The 26,797-nt window shown below is 38.5% G+C and overlaps 1 protein-coding gene across 3 annotated transcripts in view; it reads left to right on the forward strand.

Moving 5' to 3' along the window:
- dok4 (docking protein 4) overlaps nt 1-25,798 on the forward strand; it is a 28,021-nt gene extending 2,223 nt beyond the window's left edge. For all 3 annotated transcript variants that reach the window (XM_032561474.1, XM_032561476.1, XM_032561475.1), the window contains 8 exons: nt 3,531-3,938; nt 6,582-6,689; nt 11,467-11,581; nt 11,701-11,820; nt 11,997-12,186; nt 19,734-19,872; nt 21,417-21,534; nt 21,640-25,798. In XM_032561474.1, the coding sequence (XP_032417365.1) occupies nt 3,873-3,938; nt 6,582-6,689; nt 11,467-11,581; nt 11,701-11,820; nt 11,997-12,186; nt 19,734-19,872; nt 21,417-21,534; nt 21,640-21,782 (999 nt within the window). In that variant the 5' untranslated portion in view covers nt 3,531-3,872 and the 3' untranslated portion in view covers nt 21,783-25,798. The remainder of the gene's footprint in view (nt 1-3,530; nt 3,939-6,581; nt 6,690-11,466; nt 11,582-11,700; nt 11,821-11,996; nt 12,187-19,733; nt 19,873-21,416; nt 21,535-21,639) is intronic.
- Nucleotides 25,799-26,797: the final 999 nt, after the last annotated feature.

Here is a 26,797-nt window from a genome sequence, read left to right on the forward strand (position 1 = left end):
GGCACAGTGGTGTCAGTGTCACTTCACTGACAGAAGTGATGGCGACCTCATCACTTCTCACTCTTTACACTCTACACTCAATGTAAAGAGTGTAGAGAACTTTGAGTCCTCTGAACTAGATAAAGCACAAGCTACAGGCCATTTTTCACAGCCTTAACAGATGAATTACATCACTGGTAACTTCACCATTACATTGTTTCTCTTTGGTTAACCGGGCCACATCAAATGGCTAATTACCATGATACAGAACGGTTTTATGTCATACTAACCCAGGACAGCTGTGGCTACAATCCAGGAGCTTGCTATCATCAGTGTGTGAATGGAAATTACTAATTTCATGTAAAACATCTTTAAATGTCCTGCTAAAAGCACTATGGTAAGTCTGATGTTATTTAATTTAATTTTATTTAATTTGTTATTGAAATTCAACATTATTTAAAGGGGAAGTATTATATAAAATAGACTTTACTGAGTTTTATATCATGTGGCATTCATTCATCAAAAACACACCTGGAGTGTTGCTTTGATTCTTTCATTCATGTCTGATAAATCCTTAAATCTCCCCTAGCAACCATTCAGAGGAGCCTAAATGCTTGGTCTCACAAAGCACCTTCTAAAAGCTGCAGCCTTTCTATAACAATTGCAGGTACCATAGTTACTTTATTGTGCTATAGAATGGCACTATTTGCCTGGAAAATACATAAAACCCTTTGAGCACCAAGTGCAAGTTGGTGAATTCAAGCATTAGGCAAGGGAAGACCTAGTTCACAGCCATGGGCGACCCAACAAAAACAGATATATTAAAAGAGAAACCCACAATAAGCTTTACAGAACTAATAAGAAACAAAGCAAGTTAGTGCTGAAATTTGCTCTTTAGATGGCAGATTGAAACATTGTGCTCCGCTGTGTAAAAAGCCTAAATTAGCAAAAAAGGGTAAAATACGAAATAGAAATGGCTGATCATGTTTACCGGCGATTTTGAAATGGCTGACAGTAATTTTAAACGTGGCTAGGCCTTCCTTCCTCCCCACAAACCTTCACTAATTGTCAATGGAGAAATAAAGTGGGAGGAGGCATTTCTGTTTCATTAAACTTTGAACATGTTTACTTATGTAGCACATTCTATAAACTTAATACCTCTGGTAGAATTAGGTTTGCTCAGGAGTCTTCTCCCTTGCATATAATGAGGCCCTTGTTTCTGAGCTCTTAATTGCTTACTGGTCTCTGTTATTACAGCAGTCATAAAGGCAAGATAATAACTAAGTCTTATAATGGTAGTCTAGGGAGAGAGGGGGGGCCTCAGTGGGAAGTAGATGGTGGGTTTGGTAGGTAATTGTGATCTAGGATGATGTTGGACACAGTGACCAAAAGAACATTTCCACTAAAAGCAAATAGTTTCACATGTCAGCTGTCAGTAATTGAAAAAGCTATTAAGAACTTTTGAGTGTGTCCACACTCTATAGTGAACTGTAGACCCACTTACTTGACCTTGTCTACTAATAGTCAAAATGAGTATCCACACTTCGAAATACAGTCTTCCTTCCATTGTACAGTATTACCCCTGTATTAATGAATAAGTTGTTGCAGTTGTCATGTGTGAAATTTACAATCAAGCACAAATGGACACAATTATTAGAAGCTATTTTGACTTCACAGTTTTTAGAACATTCTTACATTGTATTAATATTTTTCCACATATCTCTTTTTCTGTGTAAATGCACTGTGCTTATGAAGGCAAATGATTCGCTTTAAAAAATTAATTTAGACTTGTATTGTGCTTTTCTAGAAGTTTTATTTCTGACCACCACCGGCGGGCGAGGTGGGTAAAGTATCTTACCCAAGGACACAACAACACAGACAGACAGTTCAGGTGTTTGAACCAGCAACCCACTGACTACAGGGCAAACTCCTACCACCCTCACCCTAATTATATGTTTCAAAGGGGTGGAAACAATTGTAACAAAAGATGTTGGATTTTGATGCCTCCACTTCAGCATTCGTCTGGGTGAAAAGGCTGGAAACATGAATATATAGCATCAGTGAATGAAGCAGCTGCCATCTTCTTCCCCAGCTGTCCTCTGTCTGAGGAGTGACAGGAAGGTCTCCTCATTTTATGCTTCCTGGTGAAACAGTCTCCTTTTTGGTTCCACCTTTCTTCCTTTTAATTTAACACTGTATTTTGCTCAGTTTTAGTCTCAAAAATAAAATTTGAAATTGTGTTTGCTCCTTGCTGGTAATAAAATTAGTGTAGTAACTTCTGATCTTTTAAGCAGATTTAAACATCAGTGATTAAAATCTCCCACATTAAGTTGTACCACATCACCTCAATTTAGACATAATTAAACATTTAAGAACAAATTTAATGTCTGGCAAAATACAAAGTGGATATGTCATGCTTTTAAATCCTTCCTTTTCACATGTAAAATATTCACTTATCAGAGCTGCAATGCTTTGGTCTGAATTCCTGGTTGTTGTAGCTCCACAGACCCCTGTTTACCTCTGTTCTGATGGTCATTTTACAGCAACTCATTTTGCTGCTTATGGAAAACCGAGAGCAGCGGAGATACCAGCGACTTATATATGTACGTTTCCAGGTTGTTGTTTTTTTAATTGTAAGTGCGGCTTATAGTCCGGAAAATACGGTAAATAACAGTGATACAATTATTAAAGAAACTTTTTATTCCAAAGTTTATTAAAAATGTCAACAACGGAAGATTTGTCCATCCAATCTTCCGTGTTGGAGCCAGAGTCTGACCCAGAGCAGGAGAATGAATATGACCAACTTGCAGAACTACACATTCAAATGAATGCATTGCCATGGTGTTATTACTGTATTTTACAGACTCACCATCCATACCAACTACCTACAGTATGGAGCATAGTGTCCATGCATTTTAGATACCTGTGAATATATTAATGTTACCACAATATGAATAAAATAAACACAACCTGAATGCTGAATGCTGCTTGTCCTCGTTTGGTTCTGGTTCTGGGGATGCAGAGCAGACCAGAACCAGAAGACCTGAGGAGTCTGGAAAGTTGATTCGACAACAGCAGATCTTTGATGTATTGTGGTGCTAAACCGTTTAGTGATTTATAAACTAACAACAGTATTTTAAAGTCTATTCTTTGAGCTACAGGGAGCCAGTGTAGGGACTTTAAAACTGGTGTTATGTGCTCTATCTTCCTGGTTTTAGTGAGAGCACGAGCAGCAGCGTTCTGGATCAGCTGCAGCTGTTTGATTTGTTTTGTAGACCTGTGAAGACGCTGTTGCAGTAATCAGTGCGACTAAAGATAAACGCATGGATGAGTTTCTCTAGATCTCACTGAGACATAAGTCCTCTAATCCTGGAAATGTTCTTCAGGTGATAGAAGGCTGACTTTGTGACTGTCTTTATGTGGCTCTGAAGTTTCAGGTCAGAGTCCATCACTGCTCCCAGGTTTCGGGCCTGATCGCTATGTTTTAGTTGTAATAATTGAAACTGATTCTCATTAACTAGATTTTTTCTTGTTTTCATTTGTGTTCATAGGGTAAAGAAGAGGTAATCTAGATGGAGATAAGAAAAGAACTGCCTGAAGATCAAAAAGAAATATGAGAAAACAAGAGGAGCAGGAGAAGACATGGAGCAAAATAAATGGGAACGTTAAAGGAAAGTTAAAGAGGTATATTGTTAATTGAAGGAGAATTAACGTCCAATGGAACTAAAAGAAGAAAGTGGTAAAAGAAAGCCACATAGACCCAAAGAACAGAAGAACTACACATGAAAGTAGCTAAAAGCTGAGGAGAAAAAGGTGGCTAATTAGCTGAAGGACAGGAGAGACATCTGGAAGAGCTCTATGGGTGCAGGCAGCTGGTCCTCTGCCCTACGAAGATGGCCTCTAACTTCAGTGACATCGTCAAGCAGGGCTATGTACGAATGCGGAGTCGGAAGCTTGGGGTTAGTGTGTTTTATCTACATTAATGGAATGTTACTTGGAGTCTTGCTACTACACTGCCTGGCCTAATAATCTCCTTGGATTTAACGTAGCAAATAGGTAGAAGCTTCCTGATGGATCATTTCTGCTTGTATGATTAGCTTTCCAGGTGGCAACGAGCTATGTACAACCAATTGATTCAATGAGTAGCGAGTAGCTTTTGATTTCTTAAGCAACCATGTTAAACAAACACATCCTATGGTTGTGAAACAGTCTAGTGTTTAAGAAAAGTAAAATCTTTCAGATACATCAAGCAGAGAAAACTTAAAGCAACAGTGCTTAAGTCTAGTCCTCAAGAGGTGTGTTGAAGCTCTTAAGGACTTGGGCACTGAACTAAGGAGATGGTAGAAACTACTGAAATTGGGTTAAAATTGGGACTTGAACTTGGGTTGATTCATGGATACAAGCGACCAAAATGACCTTCCTTCATAAAGCAGGTGGACTCTGCCTAAGAGATGGGGTATGGAGCTTGGTAGGTATTGAAAGGAGTATGCTGGAGTGGTTTGGGCATTCAAGGAGAATGTTCCCAGATGCCCAGACCTCAGATATCCAAGGTTTTCTGGGCATATCCCTGTGAGGATTTGGTTTTCTGTATGTTAATTTAGTTCCTGTGTTGTCTCGTCTGCTCTTGATTGCTCCCAGCTGTGTCTCGTGTTCCCTCATTAGCCCTCGTGTATTTAATCCCACCTGTGTTAGCTGCTCCTTGTCGTGTCTATTTTGTCTTACCCGTTTGTCTTGCTGACTACCAGTTGCTACCAGAGTTAGAGTTAATGTCGTTGCTCACCTTGTTAATTGTTTCCTTCATTAAAAACCATTATTCTCACTACAACCTGTGTCTACTGCCGTCTAACCTGACTTATAACTCCACAACTCATGACAGAAGGATCCAAATAAGACTATGATGAGGTTCATGGAAAAGAGAAGAAGCAACTTCACAACATGTACCCAGAAGGAATAGAAAGTTTACAACAAGCCGTAAGAGAATTTATAGACACTGTGGCAAAACCATGCTCCATCTCCAGATGCTTTGGTGTAGCCACAAACTGTTTTGGTTCTACAATACTGGTCTCCCCGTGTCCCCTTCATGAACTTGACAGAGTTGTTGGAAGAGGCGGAGTGGCATCACCAGGCAGCTTTAGCTGTCATGGCCGGCGAACCACTTCCTGCCAAGCCAGACATTCCTGTCCTTTGCTCTTTGTCCATTTCCACAGCTCCAGTCCCCTCTCATTCTCCAGCACCATCCCCAGCCATTCTGCCAGCCACAGTACCCCTGGTCTTGGGGTTTCAACCAGCTCGACTGTCACCTATCAGTTTGACAGATAGCATGGCTGATGGTGTGGCCGGTTTCCAGACTCCAGGCTGCCCAGCTGTCTCCAGAACCTTCTTCTGTTCCCCGGTCCTCTGAACTCCTCACTGGCCTTTGCCCACCTGAGCTTCGTCTTGGTCTCAAGGCCCCAGCCCAAGAAAGCTCTCTTCTTGCCGTAAAGCAGAAGAGAGCTTTACGGCAAGCTCTTCTGCCCACAGAGACTGCGGCAGAAGCCTCTGTGCAGTCTCTGCGCAGTCTCTCTGCGCAGAGACAGAGAGACTGCTCTCCTTCCGCCGTCACAGTCTGCTTGCCTCTGGCAACAGTAATTGGGTCAGGTGCTCCGTCCAAACCCTCCAGTGAGTTTCTCAGCATTCCGTTCGAGCATCCGTGTGCTCCAACTGAGACCCCCAGTGAATCTCTCAGCGCTCCATCCAAGCGTCCTTGTGCTCTGATCGAGACCCCCAGTGAATGTTCCTGTGCTCTTTGCAAGACCCCCAGTGATTCTCCCCAAGCCGCCCTCCTAGTCCCCGAGCCACCAGAGCTACCACCAAGCCTCCCCGAGCCGCCAGAGCGAAGCCTCCTGGGACCCAAGCACATACCTGTTCCATTGCTTCTCCGCGGCTCCAGCTGCCCCCAGGGCCGACCGCCTCTGCCTCTGCCTCTTCGTGGGTCCAACCAGCCCCAGGGCCGACTGCCTCCACCTCTTCATGGGTGCATGCAGTGTCCAGGCCATCCACCGCAGCTTCCTCATGGGATTCGCCTCTTGCACCATTGCCGCCTGCCGGATCCTCCACAATGGGTCCGTCTCCTGCGCGTTGCTGGCATCCAGACCCGCTACCATGGGTCCACCTCCTACATCGCCGTTGTCCACTGGACATTTCACTGCCCTGTTTTGTTTTGGACTGAGTTTATTTTGTTTTGTTTTCTTTGTGTTTTTCCTTGGACTCTGGCCCCCCATCCAGCACCCCTCCGCCCACCTTAGTTGGGTTGTTTTTGTTTTTGGACTTTTAAGGCGTCTAGTAGCTGCCCTTGAGGAACCAAATACTGTGAGGATTTGGTTTTCTGTGTGTCCAGAGTCCAGAGTTCCTGTGTTCTCTCGTCTGTGCTTGATTGCTTCCAGCTGTGTCTCGTGTTCCCTCATTACCCCTTATGTATTTAATCCCACCTGTGTTCCCTGCTCCTTGTAGGGAACACAAGCACATTTTTTATAGTCACTGGTGGACTAAACAAAAGGTTCTGAGGTTGTGATTCCTTTTTTTGCATTTGTGACTATCTGTGTGGGTGTCCCTGCATATTACAGATCTATCGGCGCTGCTGGCTTGTGTTTAAGAAGTCATCGAGCAAAGGACCTCGTCGTCTTGAGAAATACCCTGATGAAAAGGCTGCTTACATCAGAGCATGTCCCAAAGTAAGTTTGTGTTTTTGTAAAGAACAGCAGGTATATTTTCTGTAGGGGAAAATGAATAAAGTGATCACTGTCATGTGTATGCACACACCCACTGACAGATGAGAAGAACCAACCTTCACATGAAAGCGGGACTCTTACTTCTACAAATCTCAGCAAGAATCCTTCTTTCTAGTTCTTTCTTTCTTTAAGACGTAGGTTGACTGTCAGAGTTTATGATCATCATGTCTCCTTCACCTTACCCTTTCTTACCGCTTCATACATCTTTGGTTCTTAAGAACCAGAGATGTGTATGTATTCAGTGACTTTCCTCAATCAGATGATGAGGAAAGATGTAATGTAATTAATAATCAGTCTTAACAATATAACACCTATCCGCCAATACTATTTCTCTAATGGTTAATTAGAGAAATAGCCTCTTTGCGACTTCTCTGATTAATTTTTGTCATGGAGCAGATAATATTATTTGTTCATAAAACATTTTTTAATGTTTTTTGCAGGGCATATGCAAAGAGGAAAAAAAGTAACATTTGGAAACATATTTAATTTACTCTGCTTCTCGTATTATTTTATTTGAGGAAGATGATTGGTAGTGTTTTTTTGGCAACAAGTTCATTAATGTTTGTATTAACTTGAGTTGTGAAGAAAGTACTTTGGAGGTGCACATCAGTAAGATTGCTTCCTTCATGCTGCCTTGTTCATCTTCTCACCAATAAAACACACTGCTCACACACATAGGTACGATCAAACATGCAGAGACACCAATGTATTTATGAACATACACTGCCTGGCCAAAAAAAAAGTCGCCACCTGGATTTAACTAAGTAAATAGGTACAAGCCTCCTATTGGATAAGTACTGCATAGGCGATTATCTTTCAGCTGGCAACAAGTTATTTAACCCCAGCTGATGCAATGAGGAACTCCTCATTTCTTAAACAACCATGGCAAAAGACACATCCTGTGGTCGTGGAAAAGACGTTAGTCTGTTTAAGAAGGGTCAAATCATTGGCATGCATCAAGCAGAGAAAACATCTAAGGAGATTGCAGAAACTACTAGAATTGGGTTAAGAACTGTCCAACGCATCATTAAAAACTGGAAGGATGGTGGGGAACCATCGTTTTCCAGGAAGAAATGTGGTCGGAAAAAATTCCTGAACGATCATGATCGGCGATTACTTAAACATTTGGTCAAATCAAATCGAAGAAAAACAACAGCAGAACTCAGGAGTATGTTTAATTGTGAATGCAAAAGCATTTCCACACGCACAATGCAAAGGGAACTCAAGGGGTTGGGATTGAACAGCTGTGTAGCCGTAAGAAAACCTCTAATCAGTAAGGCTAACCAGAAAAAAAGGCTTCAGTTTGCTAGGGAGCATAAAGATTGGACTCTGGAGGAATGGAAGAGGGTCATGTGGTCTGATGAGTCCAGATTTACCCTGTTCCAGAGAGATGGGCGCATCAGGGTAAGAAGAGAGGCAGGTGAAGTGATGCACCCATCATGCCTAGTGCCTACTGTACAAGCCTGTGGGGGCAGTGCTATGATCTGGGGTTGCTGCAGTTGGTCAGGTCTAGGTTCAGCAACATTGTGTGCCCAAAGAATGAGGTCAGCTGACTACCTGAATATACTGAATGACCAGGTTATTCCATCAATGGATTTTGTCTTCCCAAATGGAATGGGCATATTCCAAGATGACAATGCCAGGATTCATCGGGCTCACATTGTGAAAGAGTGGTTCAGGGAGCATGAGACATTTTTTTCACACATGGATTGGCCACCACAGAGTCCAGACCTTAACCCCATTGAGAATCTTTGGGATGTGCTGGAGAAGGCTTTGTGCAGTGGTCAGACTCTCCCATCATCAATACAAGATCTTGGTGAAAGATTAATGCAACACTGGATGGAAATAAATCTTGTGACACTGCAGAAGCTTATTGAAACAATGCCACAGCGAATGGGGGCTGTAATCAAAGCTAAAGGCGGTCCAACAAAATATTAGAGAGTGTGACCATTTTTTGGTGGCGACTTTTTTTTTGGCCAGGCAGTGTATTAAACTGTGAAGGACACATGGGATCGGTTTCAGAAAGCAGGATTAAGAAATTCTAAATAGAATCCAGCTACTGGTGGTATCAACTTAGTAGTTTGTGCTTAATGAGAATAACATAAAAAAGAACTGAATAGTTTTACTCAACATCCCCAGCTGGGCATTGAACCCCAGTGTCCCACATGACAGGTGGAGACACTCATTACTCTAACAAAGACCACATTATGATTTTGTGAGGGATTATAACACCAGCCTCATGGACACCTCTGCTTTACAGAAACAATTTGTATTGCATTACTATTCCCTTTGGCATTAAAACAAATAATTTTTCTTATTTATGTCATACTAGCAATGTGCTGGGTGTAATTTTATTGAGATAAACTTTTGACTTTGAGCTATGTATAGCCCGCAGAGATAAGGTATGGACATGATAAACATTTGACCTGAAAACAAAGTACCACATCTGCTGAGATAATACCTACAGCACAAGTGTCTCTGATTTAGTGAGATGTCTATGCTGATCGAATCAGCACCTCAAAACTAAAGATTTCTTAGCAAGAGCAGGAAGCATAAAGGGAGTCTGGAGAATATGGTTTCTAGCAAAAACTCTTAGAATTTTTGGCTCTCAAGTATTTATAGTCCCATAAAATTTAAACTAACTTCTTAAATAATGTTAGTGATCTTCTATCTGTGACCTTCTATTTGGACTGTTTAATAATTGTGAAAGATTTAAGCATTCATGCTGACAACCCCCAAGATGGAGTGGCAAAAGACTGATACACTTCAAAATTTTGGTTGACTCAATGTGTCAAAATGTCAATACATGTATGATTATTTTTCGTTTGGCTAAATATTAGTAATCTTTGTGAGCATCTATAAGTTCTATTTATTGCTTTGGAGCATATTTCTTCATTATATAAGCATTTTGCTGTTCTCAATCTTGTTTGGATGACGGTTACAATATAACAAAAATAATCTTGGAGTAGAATAAAGCACATGCCATTATCATTTTTGACGTTGGCGGGAGTTATTAACCTTTTTTTAAATATACTTCTGCATCTGTTTGCTCTGCTTTATCTCCTTTTATTGTGAATAGCTGTAATGTATAGCGCTGCTGTCTCAATTGTTCTGTTTTTATGGAGACTTTGGGTGTTGCTCTGATAACAGAGCAACACCCAAAGTTTTAAACACCATATCAGACAACAAACCCATAAGGGTTTGGGTGGTCCAACTCAGCTCTTTATTGTTGTTTGTTTATTTTTTGTATTGTGTTTTTTATTTTCTTAAATGGTAGGACCAGGCACATCTCATTTGCTTATTGTGGGGGTGTCCTAAATTGTGTCATTGACCCAGTGTTAGATCGATCCAATCCCCGTAACTTAATTAAATCTTTAATGGCTCAAGAGTTCTCTGATTTCACGATGCAGAATGGTCTTATTGACCCGTGGAGATCCTGAAACCCAAATAGTAAAAAAGTTTCTTTTTCTAAGGTGCATAATTCCTACTCCAGAATTGATTATTTTTTATTGATCAATTTATATGTAGTTTCTTCTGATTATTTGAGTATGATGATTACAGACTACGCACCATTAGTATTATATATTCAGTTGACTTCCCACAAGCCGACCTCCATGGCAGTTTAATTCTCTTCTAGCAGCAGATCAAGAATTTTGCAACTTTATTTCTAATGTAATTGATGAGTTCCTGGTGTTTAATAAGAATGACTGTATTTCTCATTCTTTATGGGAGACACTAAAGTCTCAGAGGACAGATAATTTACTACACATCCCTTTCTAATAAAAGACACAACTCAACTGAATTGGCAATTATTTACTTATTATTTATTATTTACTGAATTATTTATATGAATCTCACGTAATTCTTTCAGTTTAGTGATGACAACTTACTTTTTTTTGTGTTGAATTAGCTTAAAAGTTTCAAATCTTTAACTTAAAGGAACTTTTCACTTTGACTTTACTTGAAACAATTAAGTTCAAAGCCGCATTTGTATCCTATGACTGACATTGTGACACAAGCTTCACCAGGGACAGATCCACCAGGGAGTTGTAGTGGCACAGGGGATAAGCACAACCCACATAAGTAGACCCTAGTCCTCGTCATGGTCGTTGCAGGTTCAATTCCCGGCCTGATGACCTTCGCCATAGGTCTTCCCCCTCTTTTATTACCCACTTTCCTGTCTAACTACTCTCAAATAAAGGCCGCCTGAGCCAAAAAAGATCCTTTAATAGTTTACTTTTTAATTTGAAGTAAATTAAATGATTTGAGTAAGACTGACTTAAATTTATCAAGACAAACCAACTTAATAAATTAAGTTGGATAACTTAATTGAATTACTTGTTACCAATTGAATCAATTCAATTAAGTTGGTTCAACTATTTTCCTTTTTCAGTGCATGACCAGAAGCCAAATAGCCAAATGCTCATGTCAGTAGGTCTGTCACAATAAGCAATAAATCAATTAATTGCATGATGATGTGACAGGCCCGACCATGTCGATAATAAATATATTAAATGTATAAGAAGAAGCTTATACATGTAATAGATGTATAAGCTGTAACCTAAGAGTAACCAGGTTTAAGTCTTACTGTGTATTGGCCTACAGCATAAAATTAAAATAAAATACATTCAAGTTTGAGCTATGAATATAACCAATACTTCAGCAATTTACTTTGTTTTTAATTTAGTGAACATATGTTCCCTTTGCTTCTTTTATTTAGGTGACAGAAATTAGCAACGTCAAGAACATCACCCGGTTACCTCGAGATACCAAGCGACAGGCAGTAGCCATTGTGTTTACAGATGATTCCTCACGCACCTTCACCTGTGAATCAGGTAAGCAAACATTCACGTACTTCAGCTCAGCTGCCGGACATCGCTGCTGAGATGTCCCAGGAACAGGCTTGTGTCAATTTAAGACGGAGTAGATCAGATGTGAAGTGCTGTGTGTATAGAGCTGGAGGCAGAGGACTGGCTCAAAATGCTGTCTATCGAGTGTCTTGGTATTCGACTGAATGACATCAGTATGGGAGAACCTGACCTGCTGGCTGCTGGAGTACAGTGTGAACACACAGGTACTTTACACACACACACACACCCACACACACCCACACACACGTATTGTTGAGACACACAGCCTTAGAGGGAGGTTTCAGTCCACAGCAGAACTCTTCGGATATTCATTTTGATAAAATGTCTTCCCTTAGAAAATATTGTTTCCTTTTTATCCTGACATTCTATGTCTTGTTAGAGCGCTTCAATGTGTTCCTCCTTCCCTGTCCAAACCTGGATATCTACGGGGAGTGCATGATGCAGATAACCCATGAGAACATATACCTGTGGGACATCCACAACCCTCGCACCAAGCTGATTACCTGGCCCCTCTGCTCTCTCCGGCGCTATGGACGTGATGCCACTCGCTTCACTTTTGAAGCTGGACGGTGAGACCTGGAAGGGCTGACAGTAGCAAAAAGTAGGCGAGATATATTATTACTGAACTTATCCATATAATCAGTTTCCAAACTATATGTTAGAGTAGAGATACTGAAATTATTTTGTAGGCACGGCCCATTATTTTAGCACTTTAAAAGTGTGTGTTGTAGTACATATGAGATTTCTGCAGTATGCATGCACTACTCACTGATCTGGGCATCCATAAACACAGAATTCTAACTACTTGACTTTTAAGAAAAGGATATTGAACCCTTGAGTTACACTTTATAATGTTTGCTTAGCTAATGCAAAAGATCTAAGATTAAAGCCAAGATTAAAATAAAAGACAAGTGACACTTTTATATCATTAGACATTTTGGAACATTTTCAGATTTCAACAAAGGGGATTTAAATTCTGTTTAATCACCAGAAAAGGTACAAGCTATTGTGCAACAATTTGACTTATTTTACTAAAATTTAATTTGAAAAAAAAAAAAGGAGATGGAAACACATCTGTCAAATAAGTTCTCATGTAGTGAATTTTTCCATTCACTTGTGGGCAGTGATGGCATAGTTACTGTACTTTGGAAAAGTAACTTTAATCGGATTACTGATTACTCCTTGAAAAAGTAACTCTGTTAGATTACTGACTACTTGATTTGGAAAGTAACTAAGTTACATTAAAAGTAACTTTTTAGTTACTTTCAGCAGCTGCTAACAACAACACTGTGAAAATTACATTGATCTTTGCCAATACTTAATTGTAAGTTATTTTATAATGGTAACATCAACAATGTGTCTCCACTTATAAGGTTGAACTGAAGGGGAGATTTTTTAATGGTTACAGTACAAAAAAAAACGTTAGTAATTTGTGCATGTTTTTGTGTGTTCCACTATTGTCTGGAAAACTCTAAGAAGGATTTAAATGGTGATGGGAAAATCTGAACAACATCCGTCATTTTTATTGATTAGAATTCACACACCTGCTACTTTGTGCAAACCTGAATTGATTGCCAACTTTACTCCCAGGCTTCATTTGTAGAGGTAATTAGTAACATTTAAAATAATACTTAAAAAAAAAATCCAATCTGCGTATACTCTGACATCTCACTATCTGGGAGCTGACAGCACGTTGAAGAGCTATGGAGACTTTGGAGCGCATCTGATGCAGAATGAGTGCATCCTCCTTTGCTTAGAGAATTTTGTCAATTTCTGATCACTTCAATTTGCAGCTTGTAATTCCAGTCTCCAGTATGGGTGCAGAGTGTGGATTCAGCCTCCAGGTCAATATCAAAACCCTGAAACATTTCATTACACACAACAGAATGCAGGATCCATGTTCATAATTTAATTGACAAGTGTGAGCTACATGCATCCATCTGCCAGATGTGTGATTACACAATGTGTATTCCAGCTTGTTGAATATTAATTGAATCAAATGAAAATGAAATGCATTTGAACATAATTATTTTAATTAAAGGTGTACAATTCCATTCCATTCCAGTTTTATTTTCTAAAGCACTTTAAAATCAGCACAGTTGACCAAAGTGCTGTAAAATATAAATAGAACAACAGTAACTGTAAAAAACAACATTTCTTTCTGGCTGCTAGCTAAGCTTGAAGAAAGGACTTAAAAACATGAGGAGACTCTGTTTGACTAGGTAAAACATTCCACAGTTTTGGGGCAGCAACTGAGAATGAGCAGATACTGCTCAACTTCCTCTTCAGTGACTCCTCATGCACTAACAGAACTAATCTTGCTAGTGCAACTGAGGGAACATACGGCTGAAGCAGATCAGACAGATACAGTGGGATAAGGCCATGGAGGCATTTGAAAACAGACAGAAGAATTTTAAAATCTATCTTAAAATTTATTGGAAGCCAGTGAAGAGATGCTAAAACAAGAGTAATGTGCTGTCAATTTTTAGTACCGGTTAAGAGCCGAGCAGCAGCATTTAAAACCAACTGGAGTCTAGAAAGTGATTTGTGACTGAGGCCAACATAAAGTGTAGTAGAGTAATCTTAATGAATTGTGATAAAAGCATGAATTAATCTTTCAAAGTGATGCAGAAAGAAAAGGTTTTTGGCTTTTTTGCTAGTTGTCTCAGGTTGGAAAAATGGATTTGACAACTGAGCCTTAAATTTGACACGCGTGTCAAATCCAGCCTTTGTTGCAGGTTTGTTGCAACAGCTGTCACATAGTGAATAAAGAGGCCAAGTGAACATGAGGTTTTGAGCTGTTGCTAGACCTAAACAATAGAACTATCTATTTGTCTTTAAAATGCAAAAAACTACAAGACATAAAATTTCAACAAATAATTGACAGAGCATGGATTTCTTTGGATCAGTGGGACATAAATTTGGGTATAGTTGGTATAAAAATGAAAAGCAATGCCATATTTCCTAAGAATGGCACCCAGTGGAAGCAGGTAGAGTGAAAAGAGAAGAAGTCCAAGAATAGATCCCTGTGGTACTCCACACTTGAGAGGCGATGGAGAAAACCTGCTGTGTGAACGTAGCCAAAGTCAGAGGTCTTCCAATCCATCTCTCACAGCCGGTGTCCTTTAATAAAGTTCAGTCAGGTAATGAAGTCATCAGTAGGACTCTGGAGAATTTGACTGCATAGGCTACTGAGGAGGTGATTCAGCCATTTGCTTCAGGTGTGTTGGTCCAGGGACTGATCTACATTTGCATAACTTTGCTTTTCTTATTTTATTGTTACCAGTAACTTAATTTATCCTGCAGTCATGCCAAATGAAGTGTATGGCCCTGACATTGACTCAGTGTCGTGATGTGATGTAGCGGTGGACCCAAACTCAGCAGGCAGTAGACGTAGAAATAAATGGATGTTTTAATGAAGAAAATTAACCAACAAAAAATCCAAAAACAAAACAAACACGAGGGAACAAAAGGTAATCCAGGAAGGGAAGCATGGGTAGTGACAAGATGGACTGGCAAGTTGTGACTGGGATAGAGGAGCTTAAATACTGGGAGGTAGTAAATGGAACAATGGCCTAGCTAGATGAGAGGAGTGATTGCAGGTGTGAGTAATTGGCACAGGAGCTGACTGAGGGGCGGGAGAAGGTGGCACAGGGAAACTAAGGAGATCTGCTGGGAACACAAAAAAGAGGAAACGGGAAACTGAAAAATACTACTCCAAAAATACTAATTCAAAAAACACTAAGAGTAAGGGAAACCTGATGAACTAGGAGAGAAGGATATGAGGGAAACCATAACCGAACCTAAATAGAAACATGGCTGATCTAACAACAATAAGAACTAAGGAACATAGAGCTAGAGAAACTAGGAGATCTAAACAAAGAAAAGAAACTAGAATTACTAAAGAAAGACTAACCGAACCAAAAGAGACCAAATAAGAATTAGTAATACTATTGGGAAAGGTAGAAGGACTAAAGAAATAACCTAACTAGAATTACTAAAGGAAGATATACATAGATTCGGACATGGAAGAATAACTGAACTGATAAAATTAATAAATAAACATTACTAGAAACACTGCAGGGAGCCAGAAATGAGAAATAACTAGAAGGATAAAATAGAATTAAACTATAGTCATTAAAGAAGGCTTGACATGGACTCAAACAAGGACAGAACTTGAGGTAAGTAAAGAATAAACCTAGAAACACTATAAAGGACTGAAAATAAGGAAAGCAATAAGAGAATTCTTATTTCACTAAATACCTCAAATAATAATAATAATAACAATAATAATAATATCAAAAGGACCAGGAATGGCTAAACTAAAGTTGAACTAAAACATGAAGTTAAATAAAATGAGAAGCAAAATCAACCCAAAAACCCAGAGTCCTGACACTCAGAGCTTATCAGAAGAACAGCTTAATGAATTGATGAATTCTGGACTAAAACGCATTAATCAAACTGCATTGGCTAAAAGTCTATCGGCTCCGTAGGCAGTGTTGGAGACAGACGAGAAGTCATGCTGATCAAGACTCCAGACATCTATGAGGGGCCGTTTAGGACAAAATTTACGTTTTGTCTCTCACACACTACCAAAAACTCTTGCATACTCCAAAAAAGTAGCCACGCACACTCCAAAAAATTACGTTTTGTCTCTCACACACTACCAAAAACTCTCGCATACTCCAAAAAAGTAGCCACGCACACTCCAAAAAATTACGTTTTGTCTCTCACACACTACCAAAAACTCTCGCATACTCCAAAAAAGTAGCCACGCACACTCCAAAAAATTACGTTTTGTCTCTCACACACTACCAAAAACTCTCGCATACTCCAAAAAAGTAGCCTCGCACACTCCAAAAAATTACGTTTTGTCCCTCACACACTACCAAAAACTCACGCATACTCCAAAAAAATAGCCTCGCATACTCAAAAAAATTACGTTTTGTCTCTCACACACTACCAAAAACTCTCGCATACTCAAAAAAATTACATTTTGTCTCTCACACACTACCAAAAACTCACGCATACTCAAAAAAATAGCCACGCACACTCAAAAATTACTCACGCACATTCAAAAAATACTCAAATTGCGTATACACACACTACTAAAATGTCACACACACACACACACAAACGTTAACTTTCTCGCTCACATACACTACTATCAGCTCGCTCACATACACTGTACTAACAGCTCGCACATTCACAAACGTTAACTTTCTCGCTCACATACACTACTACCAGCTCGCGCACATACACACAAACGTTAACTTTCTCGCTCACATACACTGCTAACAGCTCGCACATTCACAAACGTTAACTTTCTCGCACACATACACTGCTAACAGCTCGCACACACACAGACGTTTATCTCTCACATACACAAGACTAAAGTTGAACACACACACAGTACTAAGACTCGTTTTATGAATGTGTGAGAGCCAGACTCTTTTTGAATGTGTGAGAGCGACACTCTTTTTGAATGTGTGAGAGTTGTCACGGAAGAGGCGGGGCATAATTTTTGGATCAAACTGCGCATGCGTAGATCCTAAACTATAAGTTTCGATTGTTGACTCACTGTATGTTCTATTACTTAGTATATTTGTGCTTTTAAATATATATAGAACGTTTAACTTTCTTGTAGATTAAATGTGCTATAGAAATAAATGAATCTGATTGATTGATTAAAAATAGCAAAATTGCTGTAGTACAATCTGTCCACTGGGTGCCAGTATTACAGGAATTATTAACCGGCGCCAACTAGTGCCGAAGAAGAAAGAGTTTGCTATACCGAACATGGCTAACTCTAATTCGAAACGAGAGAGAATTGGTCAGGCAGCTGCCATTTTAAACACCATTCTATCTTCTCCGGAGGCAACCAGCACTTTGACAGGCGCATTAAACGATTCAACGACTGCCCGCAGTGCTACAATCTGGCACCCAGTGGACAGATTGTACTACAGCAATTTTGCTATTTTTAATCAATCAATCAGATTCATTTATTTCTATAGCACATTTAATCTACAAGAAAGTTAAACGTTCTATATATATTTAAAAGCACAAATATACTAAGTAATAGAACATACAGTGAGTCAACAATCGAAACTTATAGTTTAGGATCTACGCATGCGCAGTTTGATCCAAAAATTATGCCCCGCCTCTTCCGTGACAACTCTCACACATTCAAAAAGAGTCTGGCTCTCACACATTCATAAAGAGTGTCGCTCTCACACATTCATAAAAAGTCTCGCTCTCACACATACATAAAACGAGTCTTAGTACTGTGTGTGTGTTCAACTTTAGTCTTGTGTATGTGAGAGATAAACGTCTGTGTGTGTGCGAGCTGTTAGCAGTGTATGTGTGCGAGAAAGTTAACGTTTGTGAATGTGCGAGCTGTTAGCAGTGTATGTGAGCGAGAAAGTTAACGTTTGTGAATGTGCGAGCTGTTAGCAGTGTATGTGAGCGAGAAAGTTAACGTTTGTGTGTATGTGAGCGAGCTGGTAGTAGTGTATGTGAGCGAGAAAGTTAACGTTTGTGTGTGTGTGACATTTTAGTAGTGTGTGTATACGCAATTTGAGTATTTTTTGAATGTGCGTGAGTAATTTTTGAGTGTGCGTGGCTATTTTTTTGAGTATGCGTGAGTTTTTGGTAGTGTGTGAGAGACAAAATGTAATTTTTTTGAGTATGCGAGAGTTTTTGGTAGTGTGTGAGAGACAAAACGTAATTTTTTTGAGTATGCGAGGCTATTTTTTTGGAGTATGCGTGAGTTTTTGGTAGTGTGTGAGGGACAAAACGTAATTTTTTGGAGTGTGCGAGGCTATTTTTTTGGAGTATGCGAGAGTTTTTGGTAGTGTGTGAGAGACAAAACGTAATTTTTTGGAGTGTGCGTGGCTACTTTTTTGGAGTATGCGAGAGTTTTTGGTAGTGTGTGAGAGACAAAACGTAATTTTTTGGAGTGTGCGTGGCTACTTTTTTGGAGTATGCGAGAGTTTTTGGTAGTGTGTGAGAGACAAAACGTAATTTTTTGGAGTGTGCGTGGCTACTTTTTTGGAGTATGCGAGAGTTTTTGGTAGTGTGTGAGAGACAAAACGTAAATTTTGTCCTAAACGGCCCCTCATAGACATCAGCTCCATTTGCAGTTGATGTCAGAATCTCTGAGTGAAGTTAGTCCAGCTGCTTCAGTCAGAAGGTCAGCAGATCTACCTGAGGTAATTTAAGATGAAGCCAGACCTCATCAGGTTAGGATGTGGATTACTTTGTTTATTTATTTTTCTTTCTTTTTTTTAAGATTACAAAAAAATCTTTAAAGTAACAGACATCTTCACCACATCAATTCTTTTCTTCAAATAACAAATGTTCATCAGCTAGTTTATTTATAGGTAAAACACCTGATGTTTATTTTTGCATTATTTTATTCATGGTTTTACCAGCTTTGATTCACTATTTCATTATCTTCTGTTTTCCATTGTAATAAATTAATCACAAACCATTTTTGAGAGTTATTTTAATGGGACATTCAAATGTAGTTGTATATGTAAATACTTTGAAAGAAAAAATACCATAAGATGTACAAACTGTATCTTTTTGAATTTTCCACCATGTATGAATTTAGAATTCCTCGGTGAAACTGAACTCCCATCCTGTGCTTAGTTTGTAGATTAATGAGCTAATTATTACTTCTCTGGAATATATATTTTTAATCATTTTCTAAATCTCTTCGTATGATCAAGTAGTGACACAACAAGTTGTGAACTAATCATTTGGCCAAAACAGTACACAATGAAAAGGAATGCAACAATCAACAACAACAACAAAACCTACACCAAGAAATATGTAATTTGGGAAAGAAAAGTGTAGGGAATTTGCCTTGAAACCACAGAACACACAACAATATGTCATTTTCAAGAGCTAAAAGTACCAATCATGGACTGTGGAATGTTTTAAATATTTAACTTGCAAAAACAATTATGAAAAATTTCATATTTTTCATAATTGTTCTGAATTCTTTCATTTTTTTCTGAAATGACTGCTAAGTCAATAAGTAATAAGTACTAAGTCATCAGTTAGTGCGGTTTTATAGCCTGGCTTAATACAGCAGTGTCTTTGTGTGAAGGATGTGTGATAGTGGTGAAGGCCTCTACACCTTCCAGACCAAAGAGGGGGAGCAGATTTACCAGAGGGTCCACTCCTCTACACTGGCCATCGCTGAGCAGCACAAAAAGGTTCTGCTGGAGTTAGAGAAAAACAGAAGGGTAAGAACCTGGCTGACACACACGCACACACACCATCATGTCTCCCTGTCTTTGTGGGGACTTTCCATTGATTACCATTAATTTCTAAAGCCTAACCCTTACCCTACCCCATGCATACATACATACCTAACCCTAAGCCTAACCAAAACTAACCCATCCATCCATTGTCTTCCGTTTATCCAGGGTCGGGTCGCAGGGATAGCAGCTTAAGAAGTTAAACTTAAAACTAACCCCTAACCCAAAAACAGCAGGACTTGAGTTTCTGTGGTGCACTTAATAAGCTGGCAAGACATCCAGCACAGAGAAAATCAAACAAGAATACAAAATGTAAAGTTGTGTGGAGTTCATTAATTTTTGTCTCTGTGCACCACCCAGGTTCGTTAACCAGTTTCAGGAAAAGACCCAGAATTGCTTAGTGTAACTTACCTTGAGAAATAATGAAATTTGGTTATATATAATAGGCTTTAGTGCCGAAAAATGATCAAATGTTGCAAGCCACACATGTCATATAAATGGAACAGATACAGAGTTACTTTCACCGTCCAGCTCTGGGCCACACTCAGCTCACCTTATGGATGTAACCAAGTGAGGTAAAGATTGTAGCGAGTTTAGCTTTTTATTTTTCTCTGCAATCTGTACCCTCAATAAAGGGTAGTCTAATCAGATTCAGTCTGTTTACAGATGACTGGCGGCAGTCACACATAAGCATGGCTATGCAAGCTGCAGCAGTGAATGTAAGCAAATAGAAGAATTTAAGATAGCGGAAAACACAGAATCCATAATGTGCTGATCTACTTATTATAATCTTTTATCTTCTACCTGCTTCTTTTCAAACAGATAATTGCATGTCAATTGGGCACGATAATTTGTGTTATTTGTATTTTTTCTTGTTTTTACTTTTTGTCTGTTCGAAATAAATAGAGGAGCCATCAATTTACCCTGTCGAGGAAGGAAAAAAAGTAAAGGGCAGAAGTTTATTAGACTGTAAAAAGCATAGCTCACTGCACAATGCAGCCACCATCTGCTCCGTGCCTATCAGTCACACATCCCAGCTTATATGCACTTGACTCATTCTGATGTTACAACAAGTGATAAATGGAACTGGGAGATGTTAAAAATCTCTTTTGTTGTCTAAACAAAATAGCTGCAAAATCTTAATTAAAATAATATGCCTGGTTTAATTTCGGGCTTGGGCCCGTGATTAAGGTTAATTAGTCAGTTTGGATTGAGCTTGGACGCCATGCCCATGGGCTTGGGCTGTGTTGGATATTTTTGGCCTGATCTAAACTTTAGTGTACATGAAGTATTAAGCTGGTCTGGATGAGTAGGCTGGAATTTAAACTGGATTTAAGTCAGGTTTATTTTATGATACATCTAGAAATATAGGAGAGTATAAAGTTGCTTTTTCTGTTTGTGAGGAGTGACTGCTGTGGAGACCAAACCATCCATGTAATGCACGAGGTCTCATTAAAAGTTATAAAGAATGTTGTAGTTTATGAATTTCATCTTGATTTCTTGTGATGTTATGTGCTTTTGACATCTAGATGTTGTCTAAGGACTCAGAGGTTGGCTCCTACCCATGTACCCCAACTGCCATCCTACCCCGGTCTGCATATTGGCACCACATCACTGGAAACCAGACTGAGATGGATCCTGGAAGTGGTAGGTCACATTCAACTCTTTCAGTTTAATATTTGATCAATTGTGAATGGTATGGCATAAAAACATGAGCTGCTTTGTAACAACTCTATTCCCACTCTTTTGAAGCTGATGGTGTTGAAGAGGAACTGCTGTCCAGCCATCTGCCAGCTAAGGGCCACATCACGTTGCCCCTAAATACACAAGCACAGTCCCTGGCGCATATGCATACACTTGTGCCATCACACTTTCCTACATTACCAGGACAGTGACACTCACGTGCATATTTATACATGCACACATAGAGGAGAACTTGGATATGTGCAAGTATATTGAAACGTACAGTGAGGACACTTATCTTTCTTGTTTCGAATGCTGCAGTTTGATACTGTTGCATTGTTCTGTAAAGGACATGTGACCAACTGCAGATGGACTCAAATGGGCTTCCTTCCATGACTGTAATTCAACAGTCAGCTAATGTAGACATTCAGCTCTGCCTGGGGATTTGTAAAAGTTTCTATGACTTCCTGTGAAATGTGGTAATGTTCTGTAACCACCAAGTTTGTTTTAAAGACTCAATCAAAAATTGTAACAATTTTAGACACTCATCTTTTCTCTGGGCTATACTCAAGGTCTCTTGAAAAACAAACCAAGTGAGTAGCACTGTAACAGAATTTGCATCCTACAACTATGTAAAGTAAAACAAAAAAGCATTTTGTTTTCCTTCTTCAGTTATTTCAGTATCTGTAACTTTGGGAAGCTGTAGCACAGTTGTAAATGTAGTCAGCTTGCAGTTAGAACAGTTTGAGTTTCATTCTAGCTTCCTCCCCATGCCACCGGTCAGTGTGTCTTTGAGCCAAGCACTTAATCCCAAATTGCTAACGATCTATGTATGAGTGTGTACATGTTTGAAAGGACAACTGAGTGAATCTTGTAATCTAAAAATGCTTTGAATTGTCAGTAAATCTAGAGAAGCACTGATAAATTTCAAGTCAATTATTTAAGCTGTCTCTGGAACTGCTTTTTATTCCTTTTAAAGCTGACTTTCAAGTTTAGTTGCTAAGTATATCAAATCTAACAGGATGTTGTTTAAACTGTGCAAATAATTTTTCAACAATTGGCACATTAGTGTAGTCGAGGTCTCAATGAGAGAACAATTTTTCCTTAAAGAAGAGAAATCTGGGACATGTGGACATTTGTAAGACATGTCCCACATAGATTGCATAAAGCATATTTAGGCTTTAATGTCAAAATAAAAGCCTAAATAGCTGCAGACTATAGCTGCATGCCTTGATCTAGAAGTCGGTTATTTTTATGGAAGTATAATGATATTCTAACTTTTGCTCCTTTTTCATAGTTTGTAATGTGTGTATATGTTGGAGCTGCCTTGGATCAGATGGATTAGATGTTCAAAATGGGTTTCATGGAATTTTCTTAAGCCTGTCTTGTTAGATGGAATAATGCAGTGACCAAGGCTGCAAGGTGCCTTACTAGCACCAAATAGAATGTGCTACTCCTGGAAAGGTAAGACTAGTTTTCTAATTTGGAAGATCCCTAGTTTTTCTACTTCTGGACTGATACCTTTGACTTTGCCCAAAATAATGTGACCTTTCAGAAGGAAAATCTGTTTACTGACACTTAAAGCAGGTTTTGAAGTAGGGGATGATGCTGTCACTAGAATATTTTTTTATATGTGCAAAAATTGTAAATTGTCTTTGTAAGAGCTGCAGATGTGTCTTGTGCTGAATTTATACAACACTGTCATTATTTCAAGTCTAATTTATGATGATAATGACTTGTGAGCATACTTTGTAGAACAGACATTGGCTCTGGTGACTGAAAAGCCAACCACCCACACATATTAAAATTTGTAAGCTAACGTCAAGCAAAAGCTTAAGGTAAATAATGTAGGTCCATAATGAAATCATCTACTTATAGCAACATAAAGCATGAAGAATTTTGAATTCATTTATTTTCATGTGGAGATATTGGAAAGGCCAGCAGGTAATGAAAGGTTGACTTTACCAACATGTGCAACACCAACAAACTCCAAGTAGATATCCAAGATTGTTGGTTTATTCAGTCTAAACTATTGGCTGACAGTTCAAAATGATAACATTTTACCTGCTCAGAATCCATGAAACTCCAGGCTCATGTGAATGAAAACTGTATTGTTTAGAGTTAAAGATTCAAAACAAAAACCTGAAATAGTCACACAAAGCAGTTCTACATTATGCATGAGATGTCTACATTTTCTTCTTTGTTTTTCTTGACTGTTATTCTTAACTACAGGTGAGCACAGAAAAAATTACCTGCTGCAAACATGCAGGATTGTAAAAGGAAATATGCCCGTTTACTGTCAGGAAAAAATCCTTCTCCTTTACACATGAACTCAACACTTATTGAAATTGGGATGTTGTATGTAAGTCACTTTTCTGTTGAGAGCACTGTCAAGTCATGCAGTGGGTCTGCTTTAGGCTAATACAGGGCATGACTATTCTGTTGTGTTTTGCCACTGATTGTTGAAAGGACATTTAAGATTTTAGGAACAAACTGACTATCTACACAGAACAAGCTGTAAAATAGGATTTAGCTGGAATTATACTGAAATTCCTGTCTAACTTCCACTCCATGGCATAAACAAAAGAGGGCTAAGCATTTTTCTGTTTGTTTACACAATGTTGATTGTGAATTGTTCATTTTTTGTGTACTTATGGTCTACTATTATATATGATGCCTTCTTTATGTAGCCTTTTACGTGAGTCTATTTATTCTAAAATGTTTATGTTTCATGTTTGAAAATAACAGTGTTTTTTGCGTGAAAGAGTGTGACACAATATTTCAACATATGTTTATGAAAATGCAGACAGAACCTAGCTTGCACCTTGTACAAGCAGATGGTATTCTGTCCACACTTTGCCAGCATGAATCTGCACCTGTTTGGACAATAAGAATACATTCACCAGAGTGTCTTGTGCCTGCACTTTCCCATGTGCTTTGTGGCAGTAGATTAATCACTGCCACACAATGTGTTTGCTTGCTTTCCTGGAGGAAATAACTGTAGCAGAAAGCTACAGTGTTTCATAAATCTAGAAACAAATGTTTACTGATTTTGTTAGACTGAAATTGATGTAAATTGTTTTGTAATACCAATATACAGTTTAGGGCAGTCCATTCTGGCTATGACTGAAACGCCTGGACAAGCAAGGACTTGAATGAGGTTCAAGAAACATTGAAGTCTGTCAGTGAAGAAATGCGAATACTTTGACAAAGAAATGTAGACCTTCAGTCTGCCTTGTTTCACTACTTATCAAAGTCAGTTACTGCATCAAACGTCAAACTACAGGACTAATTAAGAACCTATGTGTGTTTCGGCTTCTTGATGTACCTAAGTACTTATTGGCTAAGTACTTAGCCAATAAGCACTTATTGGCTAAGTACTTAGTCAATAAGTACTTAGCCTTATTGGTACTTATTGGCCAATAAGCCAATAAGTACTTATTGGTTGGTTAGTTAATTAATTAATTAATTAATTAGTAATTAAGTTGGCTAAGTACCCAACAGTACTTATTGGCTAAGTACTGTTAGCCAATAACCAAAAACTGAGCCACTGTCATTCCTTATTAGTGTCACAATAGCTATCTTACATTATGAAACAGAAACACAATCAAGAGCACCACAAAATTTCATGTATTTGATCATTAACCAAATTAGGAGTTACAATTTTGGCAAAAAAAAAATTGCTTTGACATTTCATTCCAAAATACTTCCAGAAATTTCTCCTCCTTTTCCCACCCCAAAATAACAATGGATAACTGTCCATTGTTGGAAAAATGGACAGTTATCCATTTTCAATGAAAAATGTCATTGACAAGACTTTGTTTCTGTAAATACATAAAAACTGTGATTATTGCTAAAATAATTAGTAAACAGTCATTAACCTGAGTCGAACTGATGGATAGTGATAGAAGACATATGTTGACTGCTAATGCCACTTTGTAAAACAGCCTTTGGGCCACTGAAGCTGCATTTACCTGCTGATGATGATGATTTAAAGATTTAATTAACAAATATGCTGAAAAGCAGAATAGAAAGAGACTGCAGTGCCAGTTGTCCTTCAGGCTAAAAGCAAAGCTATAGCATGTGTTAGTCTGTTTTCTTATTATCACCTCTCACTCCTGACTCTGACCTCCCTGCAGACTGATGAAAATTAGATGTAACCTAATCACACTGTTTATGCTAGATGCACGTTTTGGTGAAAAATAAAGTCTTACCTGCTTACTCAGTGGTGGAAGCTTTCTGTCAGTGAGCTGTGCCACTGCTTTCTGTCACTTGTCACTATTTTTTTCTGTAGGATGTAAAGTGTCTTACCACTGAGTACATTTGTGAGCAAACGGCCTTTAAAAAAAACACCTTGTCACTCTCTTGGAACTCCTTCAAACTTTTACTGAAAATACTGTCACATGAAATAACTAACAATGTAGCAGCACTAAATATTGTGTTGCTGTGGTAATATAGTGAGTTGAGAAAAAGTAAAAAAAAAAAAAAAGAGTAAAACATAACCTAAATAAATACACCCCCTACTTTTGAATTAGCCTTAATTTCTGTCTTCTTACATGACATAGCACAACATGACATAACAGTTAATAGGAACATACTAACAGGTGTCATGAAGTTTCATTTGGTAAATAATGACACTTTTAATGAGAAGTTGCTTTAAAAGTTGGATGACAGGTGTTATGTTAGTCTTGTGCTTGTCTGATTATAATAAAGTGTTACCAAAATGGTAATATATTGAAAAGACAATGTAATTAGTTTCACCTGTAAAGTGTGTAGTAATTGATCCTTCTATGTTCTGGTAGCCTGATATGTTTGCAGTACTGCAGTGTGTATGAAGCATGTAATATACAAAGTGGCAAAGCAGATCAATAAAAGACATTAAGTAACTGAAAAGTGTACTTCATTAGCAATTATAATAAACCAAAAGTGTAATTGTAGCATACTGTAATCACACTACTAGTATATAAAATATGTAATGCCAATATACTTAAAATACATTCTAAGTATATTTTAAATGTAATTCAATCACAAAAATAGTACACTCAAAATATACTAATCAAGCATGTTTATATTACATACAAAGCAATATACTTAAAGTACACTAAGTGTAACATAAGTTGTCCAAAAAAAGTACGTTGAAGTACATTTAGTACACTTTAAATTGTGCTTTAATACAATTTAAATACTATTAAAGTACACTAAGCACAAAATTTGTTGTTACAAAATG

Source organism: Xiphophorus hellerii, chromosome 4, assembly GCF_003331165.1.
Source record: "Xiphophorus hellerii strain 12219 chromosome 4, Xiphophorus_hellerii-4.1, whole genome shotgun sequence".
Taxonomy (NCBI): Eukaryota; Metazoa; Chordata; class Actinopteri; order Cyprinodontiformes; family Poeciliidae; genus Xiphophorus; species Xiphophorus hellerii.